The 26,238-nt window shown below is 37.9% G+C and overlaps 1 protein-coding gene across 1 annotated transcript; it reads left to right on the top strand.

Annotated features, from left to right (window-relative positions):
* Positions 1–12,943: 12,943 nt before the first annotated feature.
* On the top strand, positions 12,944–14,694 carry LOC112200463. The gene is made up of 2 exons (XM_024341495.2): positions 12,944–12,988; positions 13,435–14,694. Exon 2 carries the CDS (start codon positions 13,439–13,441, stop codon positions 14,480–14,482), a length of 1,044 nt encoding a protein of 347 aa, XP_024197263.2. The 5' UTR covers positions 12,944–12,988; positions 13,435–13,438; the 3' UTR covers positions 14,483–14,694.
* The last annotated feature ends 11,544 nt before the right edge of the window (positions 14,695–26,238 follow it).

Genomic DNA, 26,238 nt, shown 5'->3' with positions numbered 1-26,238 from the left:
ACTCGCATCCGAGTTGAGGAGGAAGCAAGAGGTCAAGATGTTCTTATGCAAGATACAAATAATGACACCTCCAAGGTAAATTTAGTATCTTCCAATAATAATATGCCCAATGGTCATTTTCATAAAAATTCTCTTATGCAGCCAAAGAAGAAAAATATGAAAAAAGTTGGTAAACCTCACCAACAGAATAAAGGCAAACCAAGCTATGTGAATAAGAACCAATATCCTCCTTCAGAAAATAAGCAACAATATACTTGTTGTTATGTTTGTGGCAAAAGTGGGCATATTGCTCGAAATTGCAATTATCGAAAACGTGAGGCTATTCCTCAAGCTCACGTCACTGAAGAACCATATGTGGCAATGATAACTGATGTAAATATGGTTCAAAGTGTTGAAGGATGGTGGGCAGATTGTGGTGCTAATAGGCATATCTGCTATGATAAAGATTGGTTCAAGAAATACACTCCTTTTAAGGAGCCCAAAACAGTTATGCTTGGAGATTCACATACTACTCATGTGCTTGGAACTGGTGAGGTGGAACTCAAATTTACTTTTGGTAGGGTGCTAACTTTGAAAGATGTGTTGCATACACCCTCCATGAGAAAAAATTTGATGTCTAGTTATTTCTTAATAAGGCTGGTTTTAAACAAACTATGGAATCTGACCAATATGTGATCACCAAAAAAGGTGTATTTGTGGGCAAAGGTTATGCTTGTGATGGCATGTTCAAATTGAATGTTGACAATAATAATAATAAAGCATCTACTTCAGTTTATATGCTCTATTCTTTGAATTTTTGGCATGCACGTTTATGTCATATAAATAGTAGATATGTGGGAATCATGACTAGCTTGGGTTAAATTCCTTCAGTGCAAAAAGATTTTGAAAAATGTGAGACTTGCAGTAAAACAAAAATTACTAGAAGGCCTCACAAAAATGTTGAAAGGAATACTGAGCTATTGGAATTAATTCATACAGACTTGTGTGAATTTGAGGGAATTTTAACTCGTGGAGGTAACATGTATTTTATCACTTTTATTGATGATTGTTCTAAATATGCTCATGTCTATTTGTTGAAAAATAAAAGTGATGCTTTTGCCAAATTTAAAGAGTTCCTCCTTGAGGTTGAAAATCAATTCGGTAGAAAAATTAAAAGACTCCGAAGTGATAGAGGGAGAGAATATGATTCTTCTGAATTCAATTCTTTTGTTCAATCTTTAGGAGTGATTCATGAAGTTACTCCACCTTATTCAGCTGCATCTAATGGTGTGGTAGAAAGAAAAAATAGAACTTTGATTGAGTTAACAAATGCCATGTTGATTGATTCAGGTGCTCCCTCTAATCTTTGGGGTGAAGCAGTTTTAACTGCTTGTTATGTGTTGAATAGAGTGCACATAAAAATACAAAAATTACACCTTTTGAGGTGTGGAAGGGGCATAAACCAAATTTGGGTTATCTTAGAGTTTGGGGTTGTCTAGCCTTTGTGAGATTAACTGACCCTAAAAGACCAAAATTGGGTGCTAGAGCTACTACTTGTGTTTTCGTTGGATATGCTTTAAATAGTGTAGCCTATAGATTTCTTGATGTTAAAATCATGTTGTGATTGAATCGGGTGATGCAATTTTTCATGAAGAAAAATTTCCTTTTAAATCAAAAAATAGTGGGGGTCAAGAGTCTAGAGAAAATATTTTTTCACAACTAGTTCTTCTTCTTCTAATTTGCATATACAAGAAACTAATGAAAATGAACCTAGAAGAAGTAAGAGAGCTAGAGTTGAAAAAGATTTTGGCCCTGACTATTATGTCTATAATGTTAAGGAAAATCCTATTTCTTTACATGAAGCTTTATCATCACCAGATGCAATTTTTTGGAAAGAGACTGTGAATGATGAAATTGAGTCTCTAATTTCTAATAATACTTGGAAATTAGTAGATTTACCAACAGGTTTTAAAACCATTGGGTGTAAATGGGTCTTTAGAAAAAACTCAAACTGGATGGAAGTGTAGACAAATATAAAGCTAGACTTGTTGCTAAAGGCTTTAAGCAAAAACATGATCTAGACTTTTTTGATACTTTTTCTCCGGTTACAAGGATTACATCTATTAGATTATTGATTGTTATTGCTGCAATTCATGATTTGATTATTCATCAAATGGATGTGAAAACAGCTTTTCTAAATGGTGATTTAGATGAAGAGATCTATATGGACCAACCAGAAGGTTTTATAGAACCTGGTCAAGAGCACAAGGTTCGTAAGTTATCTAAATCCCTTTATGGTTTAAAGCAGGCTCCTAAACAGTGGCATGAAAAATTTGATTCCTGCATGATTGGAAATGGTTATAAATCAAATGAATGTGACAAATGCATATATTATAAATCTTGGAAAAATTCACATGTTATTATTAGCCTCTATGTGGATGATCTGTTAATTTTTGGCTCAAATTTGCATGTAATTGATGAGACAAAAACTATGCTTAAGAGCAATTTTGATATGAAAAATCTTGGTGAGGCTAATGTTATTTTGGGCATGAAAATAACAAAAACATGTGATGGTATTTTTCTTGATCAGTCACATTATATTGAGAAAATTTTGAAGAAATATGATTATGTTGGCCACAAGCATGTGTCTACTCCTTTTGATTCTAGTGTTCACTTATTTCCTGTTGAAAGTGAAAATGATGTGATTAATCAAAAGGAATATGCTAGCATAATTGGCAGTTTGCGCTATGCAACTGACTGCACTAGACCTGACATTGCGTATGTAGTTGGAGTACTTAGCAGGTTCACAAGTAAACCAGGTAAAGAACATTGGCATGCAATTGAGCGTGTTGTGAAATATTTGCTTGGTACTAAAAATTATGGATTATTTTATAAAAGAGAAAATGATCATTTACCCGATTTTAGGCTAAAAATTGTCCACTTGCTCCACCAACTGTTTTTTAACCCCATTTACCCAAAACACTCTAAGGGATTATTTCCCCTTTACCCAATTAATTCTTTTTTTTTTTTTTTTTGAGACTTTTTTGCCCTCTCCTTCTTTCTCACTTAGAGAGAGAAGTCACCCTCCACCTTGCTGTGCTCCGGTGACCAGTGGCCGGCGCGATCTCCGGCGACCGGTGACCTGACTCCGGCGACCGATGACCGGATTCCGGGAGCCGGTAACAGAAATCCGGCGACCGATGACCGGAATCCGGAATCCGGCTATTATTGCCCCCCAGTAATCATATTACTGCCCCCCAGTAATCATATTATTGCCTCCCAAAAATCATATTATTGCCGTCCAGTGAATTGTATGAACTCCCAAAACCAAAATGAATACACTACAGGCACAATTGATCAATTTATAATCATATTATTGGCTCCCAATAATCATATTATTGCCCCCCAATACAAAGTCCAATGTCTCTACTGCCTCCCAATAGACCACCAAAAATGCACCATTTTGTATGATTCACAGATAATTTGACTTTAATACACAGAAAGCAACAGGTAACTTATCAATACACCACACTATAGTGATCCATGTCCCTCATTTCAAAGTCTACTCGGGGCCAATAATGTGTCTACTGCCTCATCTTCGTTACCAACAGACCCAACGTTTTGCTCATTATCCATAACCATCTCCACAACACCGTTCTTCAATTCGTCTTCGGTGACCTTCGACTCTGCCACATCGTTTCTAGGCTCGTCATCGCTCATTACATCCACCACATCGCTCACCGGAAGCTCATTCTCAGCCTTCCTGGCCCGGGTCCGGCCAAACGAACAGGTGACCTCCGCCTGAGCCAAATCAAGGTCAATTCGTGCTTCAGCCCCGGTTGTTCACCAGCGGGAAGCTCTACATGCAGAATGACCTCAACATGTCTGCCGCGTCCGTCACCAAGCAACTCTGCGACCTCGACTTGCTGCTCAGATCTGGCATCCTCCACCAGTCATCTCGCCCCTCGCCGCCGCAAACGATGAGTCGCGCAATCACAGTCAAGGCCTCATCGGCGACCCGGAAAACACCTCCTCTGTTTAGGTCTTCATCAGCGCCTTCTCCGGCGACGCAGAACCACTCGATCGGCACCTTCATCGTACGCCATGCCGGAGTCGAGAGAGAGAGAGAGAGAGAGAGAGAGAGAGAGAGAGAGAGAGAGAGAGAGAGAGAGAGAGAGAGAGAGAGAGAGAGAGAGAGGGGGGAGGGGGACACGTCTGAGAGGAAGAGAGAATATGATAAGAGAGTAATTTTTTAATTAAAATAAGGGTATTACTGTCAAATACTGTTAGATTGAGTAAATGGGGTTAAAAAACTCTAGGTGGAGTAAGTGGGCAATTTTTAGGCTAAAATTGGGTAAGTGGTCACGGCCCCTTTATAAAAAATATCCTGCTGTACTTGAAGGCTTTTGTGATGCCGATTGGAATACTCTGTCATGTGATTCTCGCTCTACCACTGGTTATATTTTTACATTAGGTGGATGTGCTATTTGTTGGAAATCAAAGAAGCAAACAATAATCTCTAATTCAACCATGGAAGCTGAACTTATTGCTCTAGCTTCAACAAGTGAAGAAGCAAATTGGTTGAGAGATTTATTGCATGAAATTCCCTTGTGGGAAAAACCTATACCACCTATATTGATTCATTGTGATAGCACTGCAGCTATTGGTAGAGTAAATAACCGTTATTATAACGGTAAATCCAGACCTATAAGAAGAAAACACAGTACTGTGAGATCATATTTGAGTGATGGAATTATTAATGTGAATTATGTTAAATCATGTGATAATCTTGCAGATCTGTTAACTAAGGGCTTGGTAAGAGAAAAGGTCTGGAATACATCGAGGAGGATGGGATTGAAGCCCATATCATCATGAGCCATATATGAGGACACCCAACCCGGTGATTAGAGATCCTAAAAACTGGGTTCAATGGGAAAAACGAATCATAAGGTGGCCGTAAGAAAAATGAACTATATTTTCTTACTCATCCCTATGATGTAAGTGCATTAATCTTGTAACGTATATGAAGGTTGAGTTCACTTAAAACTCTTAATAAAATCTGTAGCTCATATGAGTGGGATATTATAGTTACAAGAGCATCCTTGACGGATTTTACCTATATGAGTGTGAGAGTGGGGCCGCTCTCTATGAGAATTGGGCTTATTCTTGAAATATACTCATGAAAGCCGGGATAAGCACAAGGCCGTAATGTGCTGGCTAATAAAGCTCATATTAACACCTGAATTATTATGTGTGAGCAGTAGTTCTTATTTCCCCTTAAGCAGTTGTAGTTCAAGTCTGAGACCACTATTAACTTTGGAGTAGGGATTACTGTTTCACTAAGTGAATGTTCAATACAGAGCACACCTTCATGACGCATAATGGTTCGTCTTTGGCCGGTAATTTTGGTTTATATTTGTTTTTAAAATCTTAAAATGAGTGGGGGAATGTTGTTACATTTTAATATTTTATTTATTATTGAAATTAAATTTGGGTGAATTTATTTTGTGTTTAAAATCTGAATTTATTTGTGTGTTTAAATTCAGAATTTATTTTGAATTTTATTTTGTAACTCATGGTGTTTTATTTTGATTTATTTTGGGTTTTAATTCTTGTAACCTATGGCTTTTGGATACTACCCTATTAATGGTAGGGAGTGTTCTAAGAGCCTATAAATAGCACCATTTGTTGCATGCTCAAACAGATCATTGCTTTTACGTAATATTGTTACGAAACTCCACTATTTGCCCATCAATTTTCTTTCCAAAATCCCCCAAAGTGTCTTGTGTGTTTTTTGGCCAAAGAAAGGTGTTCTTTTGGTGGAGCTTTGGGTTCCTCCAATTTGTGCAGATTGGTGTGAGCCACACAACTTGTTGTTGGGCTGTATCCTGGAGGGGACAAGTCAAGAGATTTCTGGTGCACCGGCATTGTTCCGCAGAGGGCTTGAATCTCCTTAAAGAGAGCGAGATACCCGCGCCTCAGCCTTTTGTCAACGAGTTTCTCATATAGAAATTATAATTTTATTGTAATTTCACCAGCACTATTCTGTTTCTATGATTAATAAAGGTTTATTCTCCGGTGCTTTTCCACTTTGTTCATATTAAAAGGATAAGAGTCATGTACTGTTTGTAATGTAGAATTATATTAGGGTCTTTGTAGAAAAGGTTCCAGATTAACCATTCAAGGTCTCAGATTAATTATATGTACATGAATTTGATCATAGTGGATCTGATTGATACTAGTCGTTACATTTACAATTGAAAATTGTTGTGAATGTAGTAGATTTTAACCAAACAACAAAATAAAGTTGACACCTAGCAATGTATCAATTTATATACAGCTTACACAAATTCAATGTTAGAATCTGTATCAGTTTTTAATTTTTTATACAGTGTACACAAATTCAATGTTTGAGTATAAAACTTAAATAAGCTTGACGTTTAAGCACAAAAGTTAGTCTTACTTTTCCCTCTGCCAATCTTTCCAGATTGACACAGATGCTGATATGTATTTTACTGTAGCTAAACCAAACCAAAATTTAGGTTAAAACTTTGCTTTGTGACAGTCAGCATCTCCTTGGTTTGTATATCTCAGAGTTGCAAAAGTGAAAACCTACTCTCCATCGGGTCGACATTCGCCATTCTATATATTCTGTGTAAACTTGCTGTCATATTGATGTTGTTATAAACATTTACCTTTACAAAGTACTTCTAAGGTTACATAATATGATTATGCATGTCTAGGAGACTATGACCAATTAGATGTTTGGAGCTTTTGGAGGAAGTTCTACATTCAAAACAGAAATGTTTTGCTTTGAAGACTTGTGCTTTCGGCATTGCAATGGCTTCTACATCATCAGGTTAGTAATCTTTCACCGACTTATTGGTTTGTGTTTCTTGAATGTATATGATGGATGGTTGTTTTTGTTACTCTAACAATTGGTATCAGAGCCTATCATATGCCTTTTGAAACTGAACCTAAATTTAGGATTTATTTATTGGTGTTGAAAAACCTAAAGAAAAAAAAAAACAAAAAACAAAACAAAACAAAACAAAAAAAAAAGGGAGAAGGGGTTATGGTCCGTGATTTTTTTAATTAGAAGCCCATCTGGTTGTTATGTGTTGAACGGACAAAATTTTCTATCTCCTCTCTCCCTTCTCTTCTTCATGTCAAAACACAAAAAGGGGAACTTTTCTGGGTTCCTTAATTTCTGGAGATAAATTTCGAATTACTCCAAATTTTCAATACACATGATGCTTGATGAAATCCTTTGGATGTATGTATGTTGAATTGCACTGATATGCAGGAACAATTTGCTTAAGGTACACAACTCTTGAACTCTTCATCTCTGCTATGAAAATTTTCGATTCTGGGATATTGATTGCTTTTGTGATATATGGATAGTGAAAAGCATGTTATATCGTATTGTTCTTGCTTGATTAGATTACATAATTGAATTGTTTGATTGCTTATATGGTATTACGTTATCATTAGCTATCAGGATTGCAAATTAGTTTCAATCCTAAAGAACAAGTTTTTTTAGGAGCTGTGTTTTTGTAAGAAAGACTAAAGCAAGCACTCATATACAGATTGGTCAATCCACCTAAAGATATCCTAAAGTTCTCATCATGTTTGTTCACACACACAAAATTTCCTCAAATTTTTTTTTCTTTTTCTTTTTCGGCTGCAAAACCTTGATAAAAATAAAAGTTTTTTGTCTGTATGAACAAACATTAAAGAACCTCAATCTCGTTTTAGGAATTTCAGTAATGTCTCTCACCATAGTGGTTATGTTGTTGGAATTCTTAACTCAAGGATTTAAGATTGAGATTGCAATTCTATTCTGAGCTACTGAATGTTCTTCCACAGAAGGTTTAAAATTTCATTAGTAAGGCATAGAATTGGCACATTACAGAGACATTAAAACACATAAAGTGGGGGTGTTTTCTTTTAGCCACAGCAAAGAAACATTCATAGAAACTAGTGTTTTAAGAATTCTGGTGGTGTGGTAAAGAAACTAAAGGCTTGTTGTATCTTCTTGCTCATATGTGTTGTGCAATAAGCAAACTGCAGAATGGGGTTAAAATTTAAAGAATGAACTCAAATGCTTGTTAGGATCTGGTTTTTTGTTAGAATTGGATAATGTTTTCTATGTACCTTCCATGAGAAGGAATTTAATTTCTTGTTCTCGACTTGTTGACAATGATTTCAGTTTTTTCGTTAATAAAATTGAGTGGAAATTATTTTATGATAATTCTCCTGTTGGCAATGCTTTTCGATTTAATGGCTTGTGGCAATTGGAATGTTCATATCCAAATGAGTCTTTTCTTGTTGAATCTGCTAGTGTCAAAAGAAATTTAATCATTGAAAAATCTTCTACTCTTTGGCATAAAAGATTAGGACATATTTCTAAAGAAAGAATGCAGAAATTAATCAAAGAAAACATTCTGCCTGTTTTGGATTTTTCTGATTATGATGTCTGTGTTGATTGCATTAAAGGAAAGCTGACAAACTTTAGAAAGAAAGGGTCAACTAGGAGTCTGCAACCTTTAGAGCTAATTCATACTGATATTTGTGGTCCATTCTCAACCCAAACCATTTGTAGGAACCACTATTTTATCACCTTCATTGATGACTATTCTAGGTTTTGTTATTTGTACCTTATTTCAGAAAAATCACAAGCACTTGAAAATTTTAAGATCTTTAAAATGGAAGTTGAAAATCAGTTGGAAAGAACAGTTAAGGTAGTGAGATCTGACAGGGGAGGTGAATATTATGAGAAATATGATGAAACTGGGCAACATAAAGGACCTTTTGCATTGTTCTTAGAGGAATGTGGAATTGTAGCTCAATACACAACATCGGGGACACCTGAGCAGAATGGGGTAGCTGAGAGGAAGAATAGGACATTGTTGAATATGGTTAGAAGCATGATGCTGGACTTCCTAAATTTTTGTGGGGTGAGGCACTGAAGATGGCAAATTATATATGCAATAGGGTGCCTAGTGAAGCAGTAGATAAAACTCCCTTTGAACTTTGGATTGGTAGAAAACCTAGTTTGGCACACCTACATGTTTGGGGAAGTAAGGCTAAGGTTAGACCATATAATCCGCAGGAGAAAAAGCTAGATTCCAAGACTGTCAGTGGTTTCTTCATAGGTTTTCCAGAAAAATCTAAGGGTTTTAGGTTCTATTGTCCCAAATATCATCTAAGGATCATTGAAACAAGGAATGCTAAATTTATTGAAGAAACTCAGTTGCAAGAAAAGGAGGATTTAAGTGATTTTCTCATAGAACAAGAAGCAGTAGCTAAAAGTTTATCTCAGCAACATCAAAATTCAGAAACCTTCTCACCTATGTCAGTTGTTCATCCTTCTATTAGTTCACTTCCTGATGAAGAAAATCTAGAAAACCATGTTCCTGAGCCGATCCTTCCCATTGAAAATCATCACAATCATGATCCGCAGATGCTAGATCAACTTGTAGTGCAGGAACCTCCACCTCCACCTCAACCTCAACCACAACCACAACCACAGCCTATTCAACCATTAAGACAATCGCAGAGAGTAAGGAGGTCAGCAATCCCTGATGATTACATAGTTTACTTACAAGAAACAGTTTTTGATTTAGGGGAAGAGAGCGATCCTATCACCTACAAACAAGCTGTAGATAGTATTCAATCTAAACAATGGAAGAAAGCTATGGAGTCTGAGTTGCAATCTATGAGTGACAATGCAGTTGGGGAATTATCAGAGTTGCCTCCTAATGTCAAACCTATAGGTTGCAAGTGGGTGTTCAAAACAAAGAAAAATTCAGATGGGAGTGTAGAACGACATAAAGCTAGACTAGTGGCAAAGGGTTTTACACAGAGAGAAGGGGTAGATTACAATGAGACTTTTTCCCCTGTTTCAACAAAGGATTCTTTTCCCCCTGTTTCAACAAAGGATTCTTTTCGTATTATTATGGCTTTGGTTGCGCACTATAACATGGAACTACACCAAATGGACGTAAAAACTGCCTTTTTGAATGGAGATTTGCATGAAGATATTTATATGACACAACCTAAGGGGTTTATTGCTTCTGGGAATGAATGGTTAGTCTGCAAACTTAAGAAATCTATCTACAGATTAAAACAAGCTTCGAGACAGTGGTATTTAAAATTTGATTCTGTGATGGTAAAGTTTTGTTTTGAAGAAAATCCTCTTGATGAATGTGTATACTTGAAAACTAGTGGGAGCAGATTTATTTTTCTGATTTTGTATGTAGATGATATTCTTCTTGCTAGCAGTGACTTAAATTTGCTTAATGAAACTAGGTCTTTTGTGTCTAGAAACTTCGATATGAAAGATTTAGGAGATTCATCTTATGTTCTGGGTATAGAGATTGTCAGGGATAGAACTCTAGGTCTTCTGGCATTATCTCAAAGGAATTATATAGAAAAGGTGTTGAAGAGGTTTAAGATGGAAAAATGTGCTCCTGGTGATGCTCCTATGACAAAGGGAGATATGTTGCATAAAGATCAATGCCCTAGAAACAGCTTAGAGCAAGAAGCAATGAAGGATAAGCCTTATGCCTCATTGGTAGGCAGCCTCATGTATGCGCAGGTCTGCACTAGACCTGACATAGCCTACTCAGTTGGAATACTTGGAAGATTTCAAACTAATCCTGGACATGCACATTGGGTTTCTGGGAAAAAGGTCTTGAGATATTTGCAGAAAACCAAGGATTATATGCTAGTGTATAAGAAGATAGATGGTCAAGAACTTGCTGTGTTTGGTTTCTCTGATGCAGATTTTGTGGGAAAGCAGAAGGTTCAACAACAAAGAAAATCAACTTCTGGTTTTATTTTTATGTTGGCTGGTGGCGCTATTTCTTGGAAGAGTGTGAAACAGACTAGTATCACTACATCTACCATGTATGCTGAATTTGTTGCTTTATATGAGGCAACTATTCATGGAGTGTGGCTTAGAAATTTTATTAGAGGCATGAAAGTTATAGATACCATACACAGACCCTTGCCAATATATTGTGATAACAGTGCTACAGTGTTCTTTTCGAAGAACAATAAGAGATCTTCAAAATCTAAATTCGTGGATCCAAAATATCTGTTGGTAAGAGAGAAAGTAAAGCTTGATGAAATTAGTGTAGAGCATGTGTCTTCTGAGGATATGTTGGCTGATCCATTCACTAAACCATTATTTGTTGCAGTTTTTAAAGAACATGTTAAGAATATGGGTTTAGTTGAGTCTTTAGATGTTGTTTGAATCAGTGGGAGCTTATAATTTGTTTTAGAAGCTTAGGTTTGATGTAATTTTCATTAAAGAACATCTTTGCATTTTCTGATTCATTTGGATGATGAACTATCAGTTATATTTTTATTATGGCAGCTTGAATTCTGTGTTTGTATTACTGCAATAAATTATGAAATATATGTATATATGTGCCTGTGTTTGGAAATTTGATTTTATGCAGGATAAAAAGACTAAGAGCAGCTACTTATGATCCATACTAAGCTGTCATTTTGGTTTTGGACAGTGAGCAGAGGATCAGGATTCTCTTTGAGATTTTGCAGGCTTCAATTTGAAGCATTTATAGCTCTGAAACTTTTCAGAAGCTAAAGGAGGACCATGTATGAGGCATAAAGTATAAATCACAATGCAGATGCTTCATATGTTAATTTTCATGTTCTATTGGTTTGTGTTTGATTATAGTTCTGTTCTTGTGATCATAGAGTGCTATCATTGTCAGATTTCATTGTTAGTTTTCTAAGATTCATTTACAGTAATTATTTTTTGTGAAAGTCTTGAAATTAGGTTATGCATTATTGTGTAATAACAAGAGATCACTAAGGAGTTCTTGTAAATCTTGTTTTGTTGGTTAATGAAGCTAGTATGAAAGTCCAAGTGGGAGAATGTAAAACCTAATTGGACATCATACAATATGGAACTTCATTAATCACAATATAAGATCATCTTAGGAACAAGAATTAAGGATTACACAATGTGATGCAATCCGGATAATTTGCACATAAGGAAAGTGTGATTATACTCTTTGCAGGTTGAGGAAACCTAATCCTATGTGGACTATAATTAGTTTACTAAGACATGAAGTAAAGTATGTTTTGCAGAGGAGTTGAATCCATGATTCACAAGGAAATCTTTATGGGAAGGTTTAGGAATCATCAACTCCTATATAAAGCAAGGTCCCTGTTCTCACAATTAATCAAGCAATATTGTCTACCCCATTATAGATTGCTAAGGCATTGGAGAGAACAGAAGACTTGTGCTTTCGGCATTGCAATGGCTTCTACATCATCAGGTTAGTAATCTTTCATCGACTTATTGGTTTGTGTTTCTTGAATGTATATGATGGATGGTTGTTTGTGTTACTCTAACATAGCATGTCAAAGATCGGTTCCAAAATGACTTTTTCTTTTCTTAGGTGGATCTAGCAAGAAAATTCTTTAAGGATGGAAAGCCTTTAGATTTGGAAGATAGTTTTTTAATCTTTTTTGGTTTTGATGATGCCCGCAGTCTGTTATGGACTTCAAATACTGCTCTTTTATGAGTATTTAACTCGATGCTTAAAACTTTAAAATTAGATACAAAATATTGTCTTGGAACTGGTATAACCTTTATGTTCTCAACCTATTGACCTCCAGCCACATGCATTATTCTATATTTGACCAAATCAATCATTAACTTATGATAGTTCTTTTGATTGCAATATTAATCATGTCCATATTCTCATTACTACTGCATAAGTCGATCTTCTCCAGAAAAGTAGCAACATCAACATAGAATAAGAACTACATATGTTTTCTACTAAAAACAAACGTCTGTTATAAATATAATAAATATGTGGTTGTCCACGTAAATTCTCATATTTCATGTCCTTATGATGTAAACTTAACTCCTATATAAAGGAGTCTATGAGAATGAATAAGATACACACTTTTACCTCCTCCTATATTCTGTTTCTCTATTCTATATTCTCTATTTCCTACAAACGTAAGTTTCTAGTTTATAACACGTTATCAGCACGAGTTTGCTCTAATTTTTCTTCTTCTTTGAACTCCATGATGATCTACAAGTCTTATGTTGCAACATAGTTGCTTATACCAAGGCAAATGATCTATGAGTTCCCTTTTCCTATAGATGAATATCAATTTTTTTATGCGTTCATATAATTGTTGACAATTTATATTTTCTATATGACAATGAGAACTACATGTTCCATTGCTCAAGACTTGAGTCCTCTGACCAAGTAGTCTTAGAACCTATGGTTCTATAGACATCACACGAATGTTTTTCTCGTGTGTTCCCTTTGGGATCCATTGTTCATATTTATGAACATTTTGAAACTCTGTTTCATACATGATTTTTATATCATTGTTCGTAGAACATACAGTTCTAATATTATGGATCCTGATATATCTCGTCTTTTCTCTATGTAGGAAGATGACGCATCTGACAAAATTGGAATTTGATCCTCTTGAAATTTCTGGCAAGAACTATTTGAGCTGGGTTCTTGATGCTGAAATTCACCTCATGGCCAACAACCTTGGAGATACCATTACAGTTAGCAATAAGTCATCTGTGCATGATCGAGCCAAGGCTATGATTTTCTTGCGTCATCATCTTGACAAGAGCCTAAAAGATGAGTACCTTACGGTGAAAGACCCGTTTGAGCTTTGGGAAGCATTGGCTGATCGATTTGCCCATCAAAAAATCATTGTTCTACCTAGAGCACGGTATGAATGGACGCACTTGCGCCTTCAGGACTTCAACTCTGTCACTGATTTCAATTCCGCCATGCATCGGATTACCTCCCAACTAAAATTATGTGGAGAACCTGTCAGTGAAGATAGCAAGCTCGAAAAGACTTTTTCGACTTTTCATGCCACAAACATGATTCTGCAACAACAATATCGAGAGCGAGGATTCAAAAAGTATGCAGACCTCATCTCATGTCTTTTAGTGGCGGAGCAAAATAATGAGCTCCTAATGAAAAACCATCAGTCTCGCCCTACCGGGTCTCAACCCATACCTGAGGTGAATGCTATTTTCACTGGTGGTCATGCCAATAGACATGGCAACAAGCATGGCAATACTAGTGCTCGTGTTAAGGGACGTGATCGTCAAAGACCTAATGGTCAAGGCCGTGGAAGCATTAACCAACGATTGGGTCCAAAGAAAAATGCCAAAATCCACAAAGGCAAGGGTCAGATGAACAAATCCCCCAAGAACAATGAAAGCTTTTGCACCAGATGTGGTTGCAATGGCCATTTTTGGAAAACTTGTCGCATGCCAGATCATTTAGTGGCGCTTTACCAAGCTTCTATCAAAGGCAACAAAGTTGAAATTAACTATATCGATCAGTCAGATCCTTGGGATTCATCTGAGCCATTGGATACCACTCCACTCGACATCTCTGATTTTTTTGTGGACAATGGACAACATATTGATGACATGATCAGCGGCGGTGTTCTTGGCACCGATTAATTTGAAGCCTATGTTTAGGCATTTTATCTATCTATCTTTATTTTGTTTTGTCATTTTTATTTGTTTTTCCTTATCTAGTTTTTCATGGTTGTATTTTCTGATTTGAAATTTAATAAAGGACATTTTTTAAGCATATATATTTATGTTCAATTATGTAATTATCTTTAATTACGTTTTTCACTATGAATTATGTTGACCATGGATTACGTTTTCATCATGAATCATGTTTATTTACGTTTCAATTTGAATTATGCTCATCAAGGTTCATTACATTAATTGTCTTTATTATAATTCATTTGTTGAGATTATTTTGGCTAGACATAAGTTTTTAGTCATAACATGCTTGCTGGGATTTGAACCCAGGCTTTTTGAATGAGAGCCAAATATCCTAACCAATTAGACTACAACAAATTGATGGTTATTTTGTTATAATGTTATTTTTAATGCATGTATCATTTATTGTCTCAGCAAACTATTTATATTTTCCTATTATGTTAATCATTTTTGCTACATGCATATTTTTGCTCTAAGCAATTTTATTTATTTATTTATTTTCTCTTATGAAGGCAATGACTATGATTCATGGATGCCCTTAGCTCCAAAACGATGGAGATCATATTTGTCTTGTTGATAGTGCTACTACGTACACGATTCTTCGAGATCGGACATTTTTCTCCACTTTGGTCCTTACTAAAGCTAATGTGACCACAATATCTGGATCCACAGACCTGGTTGAAGGCTCTGGTAGAGCCCATATTAAACTACCGAATGGCACTATATTGTCCATTCAAGAGGCTTTGTTCTCTTCCAGATCCAAAAGGAATCTGCTCAGTTTTAAGGATATCCGTTTAAATGGATACCATATTGAGACCACAAATGATCAAAATGTGGAATATCTTTGCATTATTTCCAATAATGACGACCAAAGGCGCATATTGGAAAAATTGGTTGCCCTATCATCTGGGTTGTATTACACAATCATTACCCCAATTGAGGCATACCATGTAATGAACCAACAATCCAAAGATCACCATGCATTTATGCTTTGGCATGACCGTTTGGGTCACCCCGGATCTACCATGATGCTGAGAATAATTACAAATTCCAATGGTCATCCGTTGTTGACTAAACATGTTACTTTGCCAAGCAACCCTTGCAAAGCCTGCTCGCAAGGAAAACTGGTCATCAGACCATCTTATGCCAAGATTGATAGTGAATCCCCATCTTTTTTGCAAAGAATTCAAGGGGACATTTGTGGACCTATCCAACCTCCTTGTGGACCATTTCGATATTTTATGGTCATGATTGATGCATCTACAAGATGGTCTCATGTTTGCCTTCTATCTACTCGTAATATGGCATTTGCCAAACTCCTTGCTCAAATAATTAAATTACGAGCACAATTCCCAGACTACTCCATTAAGTCTATTCGATTAGATAATGCTGGTGAATTTACATCTCAAACTTTTGATGACTACTGCATGTCTATGGGAATTGACATTGAACATCCTGTTCCTCATGTTCATACTCAAAATGGTTTGGCAGAATCTTTTATTAAGCGCCTTCAAATAATAGCGCGTACCCTATTAATGAAAACTAAGTTGCCAATTTCTGCTTGGGGACATGCTATTTCTCATGCGGCAACACTAATTCGGTTGAGGCCCACAACCAACAATCAATATTCCCCATTACAACTTGTCCTTGGGAGGCAGCCCAATATCTCCCATCTTCGAATTTTTGGTTGTGCTGTTTATGTGCCTATTACACCGCCACAACGTACTAAAATGGGCCCTCAACGTCATTTGGGAATCTATATTGGTTTTGATTCACCATCTATTATTCGATATCTAGAACCCCTGACGGGTGATATCTTTACTGCACGTTTTGCAGATTGTCACTTTGATGAGACGGTATTCCCACCGTTAGGGGGAGATAAGATTGTTCCTTTTTGAACGTCGTGAATTATCGTGGACTGTACCTACTTTATCTCACCTTGATCCTTGTACCAAACAATGTGATAATGAAGTACGAAGGATTCTTCATTTACAAAATATTGCTGACACAATGCCTGATGCGTTCACTAATACAGCAAAAGTGACAAGATCACATATTCCAGCTGCTAATGCGCCTGCAAGAATTGATGTCCCAATTGGACAAAATAATGTGGCCGCTAATGAGCCATCTGTTGCACGCTTGAAGCGAGGCAGACCTATAGGTTCAAAAGATTCAGTTCCTAGAAAAAGGAAATCAATGGCACATATGAATCATAATGAAGTCGCTCCCGGGCAAACTTTTGGGCAAGATATCAATGTCCGACCAACAACTCATGATTTTGAAATTACAGAAGAGGACAATGTTTTTGGTGACACACAAGTCTCAAATGAGGCTCAGGTACCTGAAAATAAGGAAATTTCCGTAAACTATGTGTACACCAATGAGTTGTGGGATCGTAGAGATATGATCATTGATAATATATTTTCATTCGTAGTAGCTACTGAAATAATAAAAGGCGATGATACTGAACCTCGGTCTGTCAATGAATGTAGACAGAGACATGATTAGCTCAAATGGAAAGATGCAATCCAAGTAGAATTAGATTTTCTAGGCAAGCGCTGTGTTTTCGGACTTGTTGTCCAAACACCACCCAATGTAAAACCAGTTGGTTACAAATGGGTGTTTGTGAGAAAGCGCAATGAGAATAATGAGATTGCAAGATATAAGGCGCGACTTGTGGCACAAGGTTTTTCACAAAGACGTGGAATTGATTATGATGAAACATATTCCCCCGTGATGGATGCCATTACGTTCCGCTATCTAATAAGTTTGGTGGTTTCAGAAAAACTTGATATGCGACTTATGAACGTTGTTACTGCATACCTATACGGGGAATTAGATACTGATATTTACATGAAAGTCCCAGAAGGTTTTATGTTGCCTAAAACAACCACAAAACAGCATAACATGTACTCAATCAAATTGAGACGATCATTATATGGACTTAAACAATCTGGACGAATGTGGTATAATCGTCTTAGTCAGTATCTGCTCAAGGAAGGATTAATCAATGACCCTATATGTCCTTGTGTTTTCATTAAGAAATCAATTTCTGGTTTTGCAATAATCGCAGTATATGTCGATGACATGAATTTAATTGGAAGCTCTGAAGAGCTTGAAAAGACTGCTAAATATTTGAAACGTGAGTTTGAAATGAAAGACCTTGGTAAAACTAAGTATTGTCTCGGTTTGCAAATCGAGCATTTAGCTAGTGGAATTCTTGTCCATCAATCAACTTATACTGAAAAAGTCCTAAAGAGATTTGGTATGGACAAAGCTTACCCAGTAAGCACGCCAATGGTTGTCTGTAGGCTTGACACCAATAAAGATCAATATCGACCAAGACAAGATGGTGAAAATATTCTTGGTCCAGAAACACCATATCTTAGTGCTATTGGTGCTTTACTTTATTTGGCACAATGTACAAGACCGGACATTTCTTTTGCAGTAAGTGTGTTGGCAAGATATAGCTCTGCTCCAACATTACGCCATTGGAAAGGTGTAAAAGATATTTTACGCTACCTTCGTGGTACTACAGACATGGGTTTATTCTATGCAAATAATCCTGTAAATGGTCCAAAAATTGTTGGATATGCTGATGCAGGATATCTCTCTGATCCACATAAAGGTCGCTCTCAAACAGGATATGTATTTACTTGTGGAGATACAGCAATATCATGGCGATCAACAAAGCAAACACTAGTGGCAACTTCCTCTAATCACTCTGAAATAGTTGCACTACATGAAGCTGGTCGTGAATGTTTTTGGTTAAGATCAATGATCCGCCATATTCGGAGTACTTGTGAGTTACCTTCAGTGACTGATGCTCCAACCATCCTTCATGAAGACAATGCGGCCTGTATTGCTCAAATTAAGGAAGGATTCATCAAAGGTGATAAAACTAAGCATACTGCACCAAAGTTCTTCCACACTCATGAGCTTCAGAAAAATCAAGAGATTGAAGTTAAGCAGATCCGATCTAATGACAACCTAGCTGATCTTTTCACCAAATCCCTACCGAAATGCACTTCTCAGAAGTTAGTAAATGGTATCGGTTTGAGGCGACTCTCGAAGCTGTCAAGTGACACATCCAATGATCAGGGGGAGATTCCAATCAGGGGGAGCATCAAGAAACATGCTACCTAAGACATATGCGCGTTGTACTCTTTTTCTCCTTCGACCAGGGTTATTTTTATCCCACTTGGTTTTTGTTACCTGGCAAGGTTTTTGACGAGGCAACATTAAGCGCGTCCAACACCATATCACAAATTGGTGGACATCCAAGGGGGAGTAACAAAAACCCAGTGGGACAAAAATAACCTAAGTCGAAGGGGAAAAAGAGCACAACACACCATTCATGTTTCGAGACCATACATGTAGAAATCTCCCCCTGATGTTTGCATCTCCCCCTGATGACTACGGTCATGGGAGTTCGGATAACTTCGCAAACGATGCTACCAACACGTTTCTCGAAAGTAGAATTTAGGCAATGACTTAGTGAGCAAGTCTGCCACACTGTCCTCAGATTGAATCTAGTTCCCTTTGATCTTGAGGAGAGTCTGTTATTGCTGATTATGCTTGGTGTTGTCGCTTTTGATGTAGCCTTGCTTCACTTATTCAAAATAAGCAGCATTATCTTAAATGCTCATAGGCTCATCTGTGGTAGACTTCAAACTACAATTGTTTGAACATGCGTACTTATGGATCCAATCCATATACATTCACGAACTGCTTCATGAAGAGCAATAATCTTTGCATTGTTCGAAGATATAGCGAGTAGGGTCTATTTTATAGACTTCCAAGATATCATGGTCTTTACCCATGGTGAACACTTAACCAGTTTGGGAATGACATTTGCATGGGTCAAAGAGATACCCAACATCAGCAAAACCTTCCAAAACACATGTTGTTTTGGGATGGGGATAGTGGACGCAGGCCAGTGTTGGCAGCGTTCCTGATATGTGATGGGTCTGAAAGATATCTTTCTGTAGGGATAAAGCATGCCCATATCAGTCGTACATCTCTAGTATCGAAAGATATCTTTAACAGCCAGTCCAATGGTGTCGCGTTGGCTCAGAGCTATAACTACTAGCTAACAAGTTCATGGCAAATGAGATGTCCGGTCTTGTGCATTGAGCTAAGTACATTATTGCATCTATTGTACTTAAGTAAGGCACCTTTGCCTTTAGCACATCTTCGTCATCATCCTTTAGACGAAGAGGATCCTTTTTAGGATCAAGACTACGAACGATCATTGAGGTGCTTGAAGGATTGACCTTGTCAAAAATGCCTAAGCATCTATCAACACGATGCTCAAGTTATAAACAGAGACATAATCGTGTTCTCCCAAAATCGTTCATCTCAAAATCGAATTTCTAGTGTTCAGTGGTTTTCCTTAACTCTTTAAGGGCTTGTAATGAAGATCATGTCCAACATGAACCGCGATAGAATCCGAAACTTGTTATGAAAACGAGCGGGCATATCCCTTCCCAATCAAGTAATCACTTTAGTGAGCATTTCAACCTTATTGTAAACGCACTACGTGGGCCAGAGCCACTTGACTTGGGTAAATGAAGTTCACCATGAACATTCATGTATATTTCATATCTACATCCCCATATAGATACATAATGACCACATTTGTAAGCTGCATGATCAGTTATTTGGAAACTACCAAACTGACAGGGTAGTGGAGTGCAATGACATCCATTACGAGAGAATATGTCTCATCGTAGTCGATTCCAGGGCGTTTTTGTGAGAAGCCTTGAGCCATAAGGCGAGATTACTATCTCTTTTTCTCATCACGCTTTCTAACGAAGACCCATTAGTCAACAGATTTTATGATAAGAGGTGTTGGCATCACTGGCTCGAAAACCTTCATCTTCGTTAGAGAATCCATTTTAACCTGGATATCATCTTCCATTTAGGCCAAATTTCTCTACATTAGTATTCATTCATCAACAGAGCGTGGTTCGATATCATCGAACTCAACAAACTCATGCGCAACTAAATGCGCAGTTACATAATCAATTATGATGGAGTTTCTATCCCACATCTCATGTAGACTAGTGTAATTTTCATAGAGCTCTATATTCTCAAGAATAAGTTCTGACGTTGAGTCGTCCCCCAACGGTAACCATAATCCGGAAGATACTTATGAGACGGATTTTGAGTCTTGTTGATCAAAAGATTGGAATGTGCCAAAGTATCATTCGAACGCACGGGCCTCCCATGCATCCTTGCTGGGGCCATGGCCTATAACACCAGAGTGCCACTATCTTTGGTGTTGGCGCCATGCCTACCTCCTTGTAGCGTGGCGCTACGTCCTCTCGTAGGGACGTACTTCCTTGCAGGCATATTTGCAGTAGATGTGTGATCTCGTTACTTTAGTAGGGATTGAGATGAGACATAGTGGGGACAGACCACGACAATTCCTGTCATTCCTGCTGAACATCTGTGTTCTTAACTCACCCTAACAATGGGAAGACTGTCTCATCAAAGTGACATCCGCAAATCTAGCGGTAAGGAGATCGCCTTGCAAGGGTATTAAGTGGCGGAAGATTGTTGGAGTTTTAACTCCAACATAGTTTCCCATTCATCTGTAAGGACCCATCATAGAGCACTGTGGCGGCGCAATTAGCACATAAATGGGACACTCAAATATGTGTAAGTACGATACTGGTACTCACTCACTAGCTATAACGCTGAGGTAGATTGAACGGCGGTAGGTTGTAGACGAATTAGCATAGCTGCATGCTATATTGCATCACCCCAAGCGGATATAAGGAGACTGGTGCGCATTACCAATGTCCGGACTACCATCGTAGTCATTTCCTTGAGACCATTTGGGTGTGTTCTTTGGAATATAATGTCTAATATCAGTCCCAATGCAATAACCATCGAAAGTCTTCGATGTAAAACACTCTAGCACGTCAAGTCCAATTGACGGAATAGGATGATCCGGGCAGTGAGCCCGTTATTGTATGATATGTGCTAGGAGTCTAGCATAAGCAGCATTACAAGTGGACAATGGCACAACATGTGACCAGAGTGTTTGCGTGTTAACCAACATCATGAGATATTTAAACGTCCGCAGGTTAGTTGAATCAGTCCACAGAATTCCCATGGATTCTATGTAGGTGCATAAGGAGTATTTTTATATCCTTTGCATAGGATGGTCTCAGTCCAAATTTCCCTAAGGAACAAGCTTTGTAAAACGAGCGAGACGCTTTAGAAGCAACCAATGATGATTTTGGTTGGGCCTAAGCGTCTGAAACACTATTTGAAGCAAAGTGGGTGATTGCAATATCACCTGGGGCGTCAATACCATGATGGTCGCCATCCATGGCATCATAGATAAGGACTGTGCCAGCTCTAGGATGGTGGTGGACGGAGGCGGCGCCCTAGGCAGCAGCGTCGGTCACACTTAGTCCAGGAATTAACTTTTGATTCATGCTTCGTTAGAAAGGATGTCCATGTGAAGTCTTTAGTAGACTGATCATCATATCATAACCAGGATGACCTATCCTGTAGTGACAAAGCCAATAAGTGTCTAAATCCAAGAGATCTTCTCTCTTTCGTTGGATTTAATAGCTCGAAGAGTGACATAAAGTCCATTAGAGAGACATATAAACTTCTCTAAGATGCGCCTTTGTTCGCAATCATTAGAGGTATTGCAAAGGAACTCATTTCTGTTCTCTACATGCTTTTTCACATGGAATCCGTTGACTATTCATAGGTACGATTTGCCTTATGAGCGTAGAGATTTTCTGTGACAGTAATTAAGGTGCCATTTGGCAAGTGGAACTTGGGCTATTCCATGTCCTTGAATTAGTTTTGATGGCCCAGCCATCATAGTCAAAAAGTCATATGCTCAGAATCAAAATGGAGTCATAATGAAAAGAACTCAAAATTTTATGCATAAGCCAACGGAGTTACATCATTGTCTTTTTGACCAAAGAAAATCTAATCCAAAATCCTAGCTAATGCAAGACAATGGTAGTCATCTAACTTCTTTTGGTAATTCCAAAATAAATGTGACCAGGTGAGTAGAGAGATGTCGGTGAAGCAAGGCTCGCTTAAGTACCACTAATCTCAGAACCTTCCTAGACATCACACTTACTTTGGGTGAGCCTTCTTTGCATAAAGACTAAACCATTGGCATTTACTACAAAAATATATGGCAATTGCCTATTATATCTCTTGGAAAAATAATGGCTTAAACAGAATTGGCGATCTATTGATCTCAGCCAGATTTGTAGTCTTTAACCCTTCACTCTTCTTGATCTTCTTGTTCCACATTGTGAGCTTCTCTTGCATCATAATATGCTTTGTAGGCGGTGACATTCCTTCACGAGCTCTACAAATGTGTGCCCAATGACGGATACTCCACATCGAGAACATACATCTCTTTGCTCAGACTCCATTGATTGAGGTGCTTTAAAAGCGTCATTTAGATGGCTCTTAGTGTTGGTGGCGCCACCAACACGGCCAGAGGCGTTGCCTCCCTATCTCTTTCCACGTTGACCTCTTCGGTTCCTTGTTCGCCTATTTTGGTAGTTACCTTCCCAAGTAGAGCAACTATATGGACCAGAACGTCCAGAAGTATCCCTAAGATTAAGGTTTCGCTCTTGGCGCCCTCTCTTAGGAGAGCGACTATAATTGGATTCTGAAATGTGCTCTGTTTCCACAGATCTCGAATTATAGTTCTTCACAAGGATGTTGTCATGCTTTTCAGCGACATTCATTGTTCCAATAAGCTCATGAAACCTTATGATCCACCCTGTAGTAACATCCATTCAATAGTTCTTAGAGACCATCAATGCAGAGACGGGGAAGCTAGAGAGATTTTTCTCAATAAACATCACATTTGTGATCTCTTTACCATAGAATTCCATTAAGGATTTAATGCGAAGTGCTTCTGAGTTGTAGTCAAGAACTGACTTGAAATCATAGAAGCGAAGGCTATGCCATCTCACTTCTAGGTCAGGAAGCAGGGAGTCACGGACGTTGCCAAATCTGTCTTCGAGTGAGACCCACAACCTTCTGGGGTCTTCTTCATTCGTACACTCGTACTAGAGCCAATCATCCATATGACGAGTCATTAGGATGATAGCCTTTGCCTCATTTGCCTCTAAGGCTGCTCTATTTGCTTCCAAAGCTTGAGCTTGCTCAACAGTTAGCACGTCCTGGCTAGGCTCGAGAATAGTATCCAGGATTCCATCGGCCTTGAGATGCCAGTGAATATCACGAACCCACTTGTGATATCCAGAGCCAATTGTTCCTAATGGAGCAAAATCCAATTTGTTCAGGTTACTCAACCTGAAAGAGAACAAGAAAATGGGTTAGTTTTGGAGCATAAAAGGCTAGCACGAAAACTATAGAATTTCTTAGCGTAATCGCTTCTAAGAAATTAGGAATTTCTGAGCGTAGTCGCTTCCAAGAAATCTGATTCCAAGAGATATTGGATTAGATCGAAACAATGATGTAAGTGGTCGATCATAAATTCTCTACAAACTCTAAGTTTAGAGATCTCAACAAGCTCCAAGCTTGGAGTGAGCACGAACCCCCGAAGTTCGGCTTAATTAGGTCTCCCCTATGATGAAGAAAGGGGGGTAGAAGAAAGGAGGTTGCAAGCCCCCGAGAAAAAGAAGAGAAAAATAATAAAAACTTCAAAGATGGGAACCTTTAGTAAAACATACCTCTTGGGATTGCAGAACGTAATTGGTCCTTGTCGTTGGATTGGAGGTCCTAGTGCAAGCAAGTAGACTTGTAGGATTGATGCGTGGTTGCAGAGTCGCAGGGGCCGCGGAATCGTGGAGTCAAGGTCGCGGGGTTGCGGATTTGTGGAGTCACGAGGTCACAGAGTGGTGGATTAGCGGAGTTGCTGGGTCTCAGAGTCGCAGGATCACGGAGTCCCTGGGTCGAGAGGTCACGTTAAAATGCGAGCGTTTGCTGGGGCATGAGAGAGTGCGCGAGGGGCAGAAGGCAAGCAGGGCTTGCGGGTGTTGCAGGGGTAGTGACTAAACTTGTGCGTAGGGTAGTAGCGGCAGAGGCTTGCAATAGGAACAAGCGCACGAGTGCACAGGAGAAGTGCTCGGCGAATGGTAGCGAACCAAAAAAGTATTTTGGGTTTTTGGCTTCTTAAAGCTAAGGTTAGGACTCGTGCTGATAACGTGTTTTAGAGAAACGGGAATTGAGAGAGAATTGCTGTTGTGTTCTCATTGATAATAGGGGCCTCTTTACATAGAGGATTACAATGCATAGAATCTGAATCATACAAGGAAAGGTAATCATACATTGAATAGGAATCTCTAGATTCTTTTAATTAAACCCTATTACCACTAGGTCAAGTAACCTAGAGTTTGGGCCAGACACATATTCTGGATTTACTTGAACAATAGGTTAAATTCTCTCCTTGTCTTCATGGTACAATCGACTTCTCTTCATGATCATACATGAATGTTAATGACAGATGAAATAATTGTAGTCTATATGAAAAATTAGCAAGCAACCAAATTGGTTGAAACATGTTGAAAAAGGTTATAAAACCATCAAATATATCTTAGATACATGAATACATCATCATCAATCACTTCATTTGCAAAACAACTACCACGGCTCATTCTTTACTGATTTTAATATTGACCATGACCATATGAATCATGAAGATATTGACATATATTTAATCTTTTAAAATCTTAGAGGCATCAACTTTTTCAAAACTTGAAGAACAACAAAGGTACGAAAGTTAAGTTATTCAATCTTATAGCGATATACCAACCTCATTGATGTGAGAAAGAAGAAAGGTAATTAGTAATTACCATATTGATATGTGCCAGAATTAATTAGCAACTAATTCCATAATAAATCAAAAAATTATGGAAAAAGAATATATTAAATAAATAACCGATTGTTTAAGGAAAACTAAATTGGGAGAGAATTGTTGTGTACTTTCATTGATAATAAGGGCCTCTTTATATAGAGGATTACAATGCATTGAATCTGAATTGTACAAGGAAAGGTAATCGTACATTTAATGGATATCTCTAAGATTCTTCGAGATTATCTCTAATTAAAACCTTATTACCACTAGTCAAGTAACCTAAAGTTTGGGACAGATACATATTCTGGATTTACTTGAACACTCCCCCTTGTGTCGCCCAAAAGTGGTGCTCCTCTCGTTGCCTCATTAAAAACCTTGCCGAGTAGCAAAAACCCAGTGGGACAAAAATAACCTCGGTCGAAGGGGAAAAAGTGCACAACACACCCTTCATGTTTCAAGACCATACATGTAGACATCTCCCCCTGATGTCTGCATCTCCCCCTAATGACTATGGTCATGGGAGTTCAGATAACTTCCGCAAATGTTGCTGCCAACATGTTTCTCAAAAGTGGAATTTAGGTAATGACTTAGTGAGCAAGTCTGCCACACTGTCCTCATATCGAACCTAGTTCACTTTGATCTTAAGGAGAGTCTATTATTGATGATTATCTTTGGTGTTGTCGCTTTTGATGTAGCCCTGCTTCACTTATTCAAAATGAGCAGCAATATCCTAAATGCCCGTAGGTTTATCTGTGGTAGACTTCAAACCACAGTTGTTCGAATATGCGTAATTATGGATCGAATCCATAAACATTCACGAACTACTTCGTGAAGAGCAATAATCTCTGCATGGTTCAAAGATATAGCAACTAGGTTC

The sequence above is a fragment of the Rosa chinensis genome, chromosome 1 (genome assembly GCF_002994745.2).
Source record: "Rosa chinensis cultivar Old Blush chromosome 1, RchiOBHm-V2, whole genome shotgun sequence".
Taxonomy (NCBI): Eukaryota; Viridiplantae; Streptophyta; class Magnoliopsida; order Rosales; family Rosaceae; genus Rosa; species Rosa chinensis.
This window is presented reverse-complemented; position numbering and strand designations above follow the sequence as displayed.

What these genes read in the sequence shown, in the direction of transcription:
- LOC112200463 (XM_024341495.2), top strand. Translation starts at nt 13,439, where the DNA reads ATGACGCATCTGACAAAATTGGAATTTGATCCTCTTGAAATTTCTGGC.